The 9416-nt window shown below is 42.1% G+C and overlaps 2 protein-coding genes across 2 annotated transcripts; both read right to left on the minus strand.

Moving 5' to 3' along the window:
* Positions 1-2046: 2046 nt before the first annotated feature.
* c1h15orf48 (chromosome 1 C15orf48 homolog) lies at positions 2047-3499 on the minus strand. Its single transcript, XM_070965894.1, has 5 exons — positions 3416-3499; positions 3252-3310; positions 3074-3162; positions 2843-2903; positions 2047-2553 (listed from the first exon to the last, which is right to left on the minus strand). The coding sequence occupies exons 2-5, from the start codon at positions 3288-3290 to the stop codon at positions 2485-2487; spliced, it is 258 nt and encodes an 85-aa protein (XP_070821995.1). The 5' UTR covers positions 3291-3310; positions 3416-3499; the 3' UTR covers positions 2047-2484.
* Positions 3500-3723: 224 nt separating this feature from the next.
* afg2b (AFG2 AAA ATPase homolog B) lies at positions 3724-8855 on the minus strand. The gene is made up of 11 exons (XM_070963924.1): positions 8733-8855; positions 7895-8519; positions 7603-7788; positions 6690-6974; positions 6416-6601; positions 5493-5651; positions 5161-5370; positions 4841-5068; positions 4625-4759; positions 4349-4474; positions 3724-3945 (listed from the first exon to the last, which is right to left on the minus strand). Exons 2-11 carry the CDS (start codon positions 8483-8485, stop codon positions 3808-3810), a joined length of 2244 nt encoding a protein of 747 aa, XP_070820025.1. The 5' UTR covers positions 8486-8519; positions 8733-8855; the 3' UTR covers positions 3724-3807.
* Positions 8856-9416: the final 561 nt, after the last annotated feature.

The raw sequence follows: 9416 nt of genomic DNA on the forward strand, positions 1-9416 counted from the left end.
TTACTGTCTAATAATTCATGAAAAGTCCTTTCAAATTCACGGTGCAGCCAGCAGCCGGTGGCCTGACAGTGCCATGTTCAGACACTGTAGGGGAGGGCTTTCCAATGTTTTTGCTCTCCTGAGATATGAAATGGACGTTAAAAGGATTGTCTCTGATTATGAATCACAATGGAGCCTCTCGATGTCCATGCAGCCATAAACTAAGCAGATGAGAGCATTTGCCCATTGCTCTGACTGCAGTAATGACTTTACAGCCATTATAGCTGCCAACACTTCTCTGTTTTCTTGTCTGCAAACAACATTCAAACACATACTGACAAGGCCTTTTATAAAATGTAGATGGTTAAAGAGAAGTTTTACTTGGTGGAGTTTCACTGATAATCTCAACCTTGTAAACAGAAGCTGAAAAACAATCTCACCTTGCCGGAGGACCACAATGGAAAGAGGCCTTTTCGACTTTACTGCGTTTTACTCGATGATTGTGACTACTGCTACGCAGAGCTGGTCTGTATTGTTAATCATCAAATAATTCTGTCAATCAACCTCAAGGTCATGTAGGTGTTCACATTTTCATGACAATTTGGCAAACTATCCTCTGAAGATCATGTGGGATCTTTAGATTCTTAAATCTTGAGATTTAATGAACTAACCTAAAATAATAGACCTTTATCCACAACAGACATTCTGACTTGTCACAGCAGGAAAAGCACAAGTAGATATGATGACATTAATAATGGTGTATTCCATTTAAGTGTGCCTTTCTCAGGGAACTGTGCATGTTGTCTTACTGCCATGTTTTGAACTTGGACAACTAAATGCAGAGGAAGTCATTGTTACTGTTGTTAGTGAAACTGAGTGGGGAAAAAAGTCTAATCTAATCTTAATCTTTCTTATTGTCAACAAATAACCATTAAAAATACCGAAATCAATAATTAATTATTTTTTTTTAACACAATTTATAACTTCCCCAGACTATCTGTGGCACTTAGCCACAAGCTAATTTGCTTCCTACTAAAAACATAAATCTGAAAAGGAACAGTTTGATATATTGAGAGATATGTTTACCGGCTCTGTTTGCGGACTCAAATGAGAAGATCAATACCTCTAGCCTGGCTGGACCGAAATCGCGAGTCCGCACGAGATCACGCGAGATCATGCGAGCCTAGTATAACAAAGCTACATGGCGCGTTAGTTTAGTGTAGTAGCTACGAAGCTAGAGCTAGCAGTTGGTTAGCTTAGCTTGTTTTAGCATTAAAAACTGGAAATTGGATCTGTCCAAAGGTAAAACGTTTATTAATTATCGTTATATCTCGTTTGTTCAGCCCTTACAAGAAGAAAATGTAGTTGTGGTTTTACAGGATGTTGTGTGCAGGACTAACAAGTTATTAGTTAGGTGTTTGCAGGCAGATTTTGTTATCTATGAATGAAGCCAGACAAGCTGTTTGACGCTAAGCTAACTGGCTGCTGGCGCTAATGTTAGCATTGTATTTACCAAACAAGACAGCAAATTAGCATATTTGCTAAAATTCCTGTAAGAACAAGTTTTGAGTATAAAGTTTCATTTAAAACAAACAAACCAACAAACTTTGTAATTTTCTAAAATAGCTAGGAACTGTAGTTTTTAGCAAATGCTATTACTATCAGAGTACTTCTCATACTATCAATGATGTGGCTCATTTGTCTATTTAATAGTTAATTTCACAGTAAATTTTAATAGTTTTAATTGAGTTTAATGCTTTTGGGACTAAGACTCTTTTTTTTCCAGGAAGAAAAGCACAGGTGTAAATAATAAAATCAAAGTTGGCTGAATTCCATGTAGCTGCTTCAGTTTCAAAGTCCCAGTATTATGAGTGTTGGCCCGCCATCAGATTGAGTACAATGGACCCATCCTTAATGTTTGGTAAATCAGTAACACTGTGCTTTTACTATTTGTCTGCTGTGACGAAGGCCATTAGAGGTCGATGGCACACAGCAATAAGATATATCAAGCTATATTCCTGTAAAATATGTTTATAGTTTCTTGAACTTAAGAGAACAAAAGAAACAGCATGTTCATAATAATTTATTGACTATACAATACAATACTTACACTTTTTGTCTTTCACATTTAGACATTGTCGTACATTCACATCTACTGTGAGAACATGTGGGCTGCTGTTACCACCAACCTCCCTGTCAAATGAAATGCCACAGCTTACTTATTATATATATAGCTCTCTAGCTGTAATCACAGAAACCCAGAGTAAGTTAGTCTTAATTCACATTGGCTTCATGGCAGTATGAGTATCTGTTACCATAGTTTTCTACTGTTGTGGGTGGATGTCCTTGAGCCGGGCCACTACAGAGCAGGGTGAAACCCCACCAGTGGAGCAGAAGCATTTCCGCACACTGACTGTCAAAGCATCCTAGTTTGTGCAGAAAGGATTCTGTTAGACTGATGGGGGGCAGGCAGGTGTGGGTCTTTCTAGCAGATGCCCGCCTTTTTTACTTGGTGAGGCTCTTCACCAGCTGCAGCTCCTCCACTGGCTTCCACTGCTGATTGATGGTGATGAGCTGCAGAGATGCCAGAATTAAAAATGAGGCGTCTCCTAATCTATTTCAAGTATTACACCAACTTATAGTGAAAGGTAACATAAGTAGCTGTGCGGTGGTGTGTAGTAATATAAACATCATTACTCTGATGTCACAAGAGCAGGCTGGTACTAATTTGATAAGGTTTCTTCCTCAGTGACTCAGCAGATTGCAGCTGCGGGCTGGAAGATTTTGCTTGTATTTTGTAAATAAAAAAGGCTTCTTAACTACCATCCAAATATTATGAAATATGTAATGTTAGGAGTGTTACCTTTTGGGGTTGTGTTGGGTCCACTCTCTCCCATGGTTCTGGGTTTTTGGTTTTGTTCAAACTAAAAACAGTGAATGAAAATATTAATAAATAAACATTCTGTACATGCCCGAGGCTGATACAGGTCAGATTAAACTATGAACAGATAAGTGCTATTTAAAGCACTTTATAATATAAAATAAATACAGTGGAATATAATTTTACCAAAACGAGAAGTACAGTAACACTCACATAACATCAGGTTTAGTAAATAGAAAGTAGATAGCAGCAGAAGTGGCTCCTGTTGCAGCAAAAGCCATGAACCCTATCAGAGGGATCAGCTGGAACACATGTTAAAAATAAGCTTTTAAGTGTGCATCATAATATTAAAATGCATTTAACATCCGACAAATCCAATATCACAGCTCACCTCCTTTTTCTTTCTCAACATTTGGAAAAATCCAACCATTTTGCCAAATTCTCAAATACCTACAGAGAAAATGATCACATTTCCACTTAACAATTAGGCTGAGAGTCAATACATTTAGTTAAAGTCGGTAGGTTACACAGGTAGCTGAGTGCGACAGGTCTCACCTGTTGTTGCCGTGAGGTCCTTGTAGTCTCTCAGCGCAGCATCCTGTGCGCCCGGCTGATGTAGGCTGGATGGGAGGTTGTACGAGGTGAGAGGCACGTAGACAGACTGAGCTTCCTGTGCTCAAATGCTCCAGTGGTTTCCAATTTGTCAACACATCCACATTGCTGGTGATCAATACATTTTCTGAGTGTGCAGCACCCTCTTGTGGTCACATTTGAAACTGAAAGTCACAGGCTGGTGTATGGTTTGAAGTAGTGCAAAGTGCAAATCAGTGATAAATTAAGAAAAAATATCAGACACCAAAGGCCAAGTTTTACTCGTTTTATTTAAAACCATTTTTTGTGTTATCATACAAGTCATCAATGCAGAGGACATGGTCATAAGTGGTTTTTCATCTGGGAGGTGTTTGATATGTGTGGATCTGCTGGGCAGTGAGAGAGGGGCTCATTTTGCTGAGCGACTGGAGGAAGTATGTGTGTTTGATTGAAGAAGCATCCATGTTCTCCTCTTGTAGCGCCAACAGAGCAGCCTGGAAAACAAATATATTTCAGGAATTCCTGTGTATCTGTTTGTCTTTGTCAACATTTAGGACCAGGATTAGCATGGCTCCAGACACTGTCAGGGCTCTTTAGCGAAAATTTTGGGTGCACCAGTGCAAATTTAGAAACACCACTTAACATAACAGACACTTTCTAGGACTTTTTAAAGGGGGGCTGCAGCACCTCCTAAAACCTGATGGTATAAAACCATCAAATTAGGAGATCCTGGTGTTTCACATGACATATCATGATAAGGGGATACATTCGCAAGTTGCACTGGTGCTCAGAGTTATAAAATTTGGTCACACCGTCTCCAAAAATGGTCACAAAATGCAATTAAATGGTCACAGTCTGGAGCCCTGATTACAAATATTCACATGTACTTCTCATTACCTCTTTACACAGATTTTCCAGGTCAGCTCCAGAGTACAGCTCCGTCTTTGCAGCCAGCTCCTCCAGACACACGTCATCACCCACGGGCATCGATTCCGTACACACCTTCAGGATGCAAAGACGAGACTAGACACACATATGAGGTTAGTTTATTGAAGATATTAAGATACTCATACAGAAAGGTTATGGCATTTTAAAAAATTTTAACTTTCTTACAAGATTGTTGTTACACTGTAACATTTTACTTTTTTCATAACCTTGAGACAAATGACTTACCTGCTGGTCAGGTGGTGGGACATAGATGATGTGGTCCAGCCTGCCAGGTCTGAGGAGGGCGCTGTCCAAGCAGTCTGGTCTGTTTGTGGCGGCTATAACCATCACATCTTTGTTGCATACTTCCTGGTAGTCAAGCTGTCATAGAGCAAAAACTTGTTGACTAAATCACCTCATACTGATCAGATGTTGTGTGAAGAGATAAAAATAATATCTGACCTGTTCCTGTGTGTGACTCTCCTCGCCTCCCTCTGACTGGAGGATCTTCTCCGTCCCTCTCCTCTCCAGCGTCTTCAGGCCGACCCCGTCCATCTCGTTCAGGAGCACAGACAGGAGGCGTGTCTGTGCGCTGTTAGCTGTCTGACCGTTTGACCGCGAGCCAATCAGAGAGTCAATCTCATCAAGGAACAGGAGACAGGGAGCACAGGCCCGGGCCTGGCGAAACAGCTATGTGCAGACAGACGGGTGCAGGTGTTTATGGAGGTAACAAATATGTCCGCCATTCACAGGCGTTATTACGGACTGTGAAAAGAAAGTACCTGCGCTAAAGCCTTCTCTGAGTCTCCGACATAGGGAGAGTAGAGGTCAGCACCACTGACAGACAGGAAGGCACAGTGAGATGAGGTGGCTGCAGCCTTGACAAGTGTCGTCTTTGCACATCCTGGAGGTCCGTAGAGCAGCACACCGCGGGGCCGGCACAGACCCAGACGAACAAACGCCTCGGGGTATCTCATCGGCCACTCGATGCTCTTCGATGTTCAGACACAAGAGTGGGCAGATGGAGGGAAAATAAAATCCTGCTATTCCAGACACACAGATCACAACTCTTTGTATTTTACCTTGTAAACTTCAAGCTCTGCCATTCATTTACCTGTCTTAGTTTGAGCTTGACCTCCTCCAGACCTCCTATCTGCTCCCAAGACGTTGGAGAAAGCTCCGTCCTGCCCAGGCTGCTCCGCAAGCAGGAGGGACGCACCGACTTCAGGGCCTCCTGGAAGTGCTTCATACCCACCGCCTGCTCTCCTGAACCCTGCAGGCGACAATATAATAAATAATAAATATAATAAAACATCCACAAATCTACATCGTCAACACCCTGAAAGGATTAAAGCGCTTGAATTTATTTTAGTTTATCAGGATAGTCCATTCAGTATCAATCAACTCAACTAACTTTGGCATTATGGCTGTCGCCATCTTGGTTTTGTGGAGACAGAAGTGACCACATTTGGACGGCAGGGTGGAGGATATGCATTCCTACACCGATTTCTTGATTGAATCTGACTGAGAACTTGAGGACATGCCGTGGTAGCCACTAGTCAATCACAAGATAGCCTCAGCCTAAGGAACATAGTGCCGCATCATCCATTTTAATCTAAATGGGACCATAATTTACAAAATGAACATTGTGCTTTACTGAAGAGGACTTGAAGCTCGTAACTGAGAGCATAAACTGGAAAATTTACTGAAGTGGGGAAATTTGCTCCTAAGCTTTCATACAATCTAACTTCTTTTTGTAAGAATGCGCCCCCTGCTGGACATTAGAAAGAATGCATGGGCTTCCCTTTTCAAACCCTGAATCTCCAGTCAATATTTTTATTGTCTGTGAGCACAACTGACTTCCCAAACAGTTGATTGGACTATACCACAACTCAGACACTATTTTTAATAGTAACACATTTGAGACTGTGGGAACTGCAATCCAGTCTGAATATATCCTCATAGAAGGTACTACATGTAAATCTGACGGGAGGTGTTTTGTTTTCAAATGATATGTTGTTTGATTGCTGTATTCACCTTCGAGTTCTCCCGTATAGCGTGCATGGCAGCCTCCCTGCACAGGGCGCTGAGGTCTGCTCCTACATAGCCTGTAGTTGTCTGTGCAAGCGCTGCCATGTCCACACTGGGACAAACAGGCATCTTCTCACACAGAACAGACAGGATGGCCTTTCTCTGCTGTAAGGTGGGAGCTCCAATGATAACCTGAGGGAAAGTCGGGAAATTCAGGATATCAAAGATTTCCATCTTTCCATTTTTTTGTGTATTGGATTGTATGTTTCATCATCCGTACCTCTCTGTCAAATCTTCCAGGCCGGCGCAGTGCTGGGTCTAAGCTGTCCGGCCGGTTGGTGGCTCCGACGATGAGGAAGCGATCAGACTGATTCATCCCATCCATCAACGTGAGAAGCTGAGCAACCAGGCGGTTCTCTGGTGCCGACGCGCCGGCTCTCCTCGGACACAGAGAGTCCAGCTCATCCAAGAACAGCACACACGGACCCTCGTCAGCGGTGGATCGAGCCCGCTCAAACACATCACGCAACTTCTCCTCACTCTCACCCGGCCGCGATCCCACCACCTGAAACAATCCTTCACAATTACCATCAGTCTCAATCCATCACCCATAATGTACATCAGCGGGGTTCTGGCATAACTCGCTGCAGCCTATAATGCAAATAAATATGCAAAGTCACATTATGATGTAAAAGAATGCTAGAATTGAGTATTTTCATTGGAGCAACACTCTTTATTTTAGAATACTTGGAAATGAGAGTCTTGATTGTTTCCAAGGAAAAGTCCAAGTGATCAAATGTAATTTTTGTGTCATGGCAAAGTTTAGATTTGCTGAGTTGCCAGTATGTGATTACATGCAGCAGTGTTGAGTGTTAAATCGCACGATGTTCAATCAAATCTTGAGCTTTTGGCTTTTAATGTATGCTTTGTTCGTCGGGCTGTGTTGCAAATAACAAAGAAAGGCTTTAAGTCAATTTGGGATTTACAGGACTGCTCTATCTATGTCGCCTCTAGTTGTCAGGCATTAAACAAATTAGCCCAAGATATCCGGTTACTTTATCTTTCAACAGCTTCTAAACAGCGACTCATCCAACATCATCATAAACATGAATATTTTGCTAAATATAATTACACATGCTGTGAAAATGTTTAACATAATGTAAAGTAGGACCAGGATGTGATTAATTTTGTACCTCTGGCCCTCTGACCACCACCAGGCTGGCTCCCACCTCTGCCACCACTCTGCGGACCAGCAGGGTCTTGCCCACACCTGGAGGCCCCACCAGGAGCACACCTCTGGGACATGACACACCAAGAGAGCTCAGCGTGCCGGGATAGAGCAGGGGCAGCTGCAGCATCTCTCTCAGCGAGGCGCTTACCTAAAATACAAGAAAAAAAAAAACAAATGTACGGTAGGTGTCACACAGTGGGAACACACACTGTAGATGAGGACCAGTAATGTCAGTGCAGTGAATATATGCTGACCTCCTCCAGACCCCCCAGTGGGACCTTGTGCTGGTCCTGCAGCTGACTCCTGTGATGCCGGACAGTCTGGATGCCTGCAATCTCCACAGCAGTTTTTGAGGTGATGAATCCAGTGTTGGCAGAATCCTGATTGATGCTTTCAATAACAACATATCTAATCTCTGTATCAAAATCCTCCAGGTTTATCACATGCTTCTTGTAGACATATGAACCTTTCAGCATGTCTTTCACAAGCTCATGAACAAGGCGAGAGGGTGTGTGTTTCTTAAAATCAACACTCTGGACCACCACAGTTATCTTTACGCCTTTCAGTTTGGGGCAGGGTATCGGTGTGAGCTGTCCAGGGTCCAGGCTGAGATGTGTGGGTGGGTGAGAGATCAGACTGGGAGAAGAACATTTCAGGTCCACCTGAAGAAAGCCCTCAGCCAGGTCAGCCCGGGGCCAGGCGGTACACAGGCAGCTTCCACCGGGAACAGACACCAGCAGAGGGGAGCCCAGACTCAGACCCAGCGCTGACATCAAGCCTGGACCCAGCCTGCATCTCTGAGAGCCCCGGTCTGATGGATCCACTGACAGCAGCCTCAGAGACATCTTGGCCCATCAGCAGCCAGCAGCCTCGGTGGGACTTAAGCAAAGAAAGGTAAACAGATAACGTTACTTCTCAACGAGGAGTGAAGTTTTGTCGCACTAACAGACACACAGACGGAGTGAAGCTAAAGCCATTAGTATAGCTGCATCGCAACGTTTAGCTAAGCTACATGCTACTAGCTGTTAGCTACAACTTCATTCTTAGTTGCAATTAATGCTTTTTAACAAAAGACGTCACAAAGTTACATACCAGATAAAAGGCAAAACTAATGACTGGTGGTTGAAAAACTGCGAGGATTACAGGTGCTGACAAACCGACCGGAGCGGCTAATGTTTACAAAAACCATGTGGCTCTAAAACAAGATGGCCAACCAAAACATTTTCCTGTGTGAGACCACAGGGAACCTGGTTTCCGCTTCGCAAATATAGCTTTTTTTTTTCTTCATGAATTTACAAAAGAAGAATTAACTTTGGGTATCATCATGAAAGAACAAGAATGTGGACTGATCATTATTACCATTATTTTAATTTATACACATATACTTTTTTTTTTTTTAAACAGTCATCCTTTGGTAGTTTTCATAAGTTTATTTGCTTTATCATGTAATTACCTCTATAATTGACAATACTTAAATGTCAAAGGACTGAAATTGAATCATTACCATGTTTATATGAAACCCCTTAGTACTTAAATATATATTCATGTGTTTTTTATGATACGTTTTTTCCTCTATGTTGTTCATTTATTTTTTTTCTTAATTCCTATTTTTTCAGTTAGCGCTTGAACGTCACCGTTGAAAATGTTTCCATCGTGTAATTCAAATTTATATATGTATATATAAACAATATATAGAAATAAAATACTATACTACATATCATATGTATCGTAAAATGAACAGATCTTCCATATTTCATACAATATAGCGTAACATAT

Source organism: Chaetodon trifascialis, chromosome 1 (genome assembly GCF_039877785.1).
Source record: "Chaetodon trifascialis isolate fChaTrf1 chromosome 1, fChaTrf1.hap1, whole genome shotgun sequence".
Lineage (NCBI taxonomy): Eukaryota > Metazoa > Chordata > Actinopteri > Chaetodontiformes > Chaetodontidae > Chaetodon > Chaetodon trifascialis.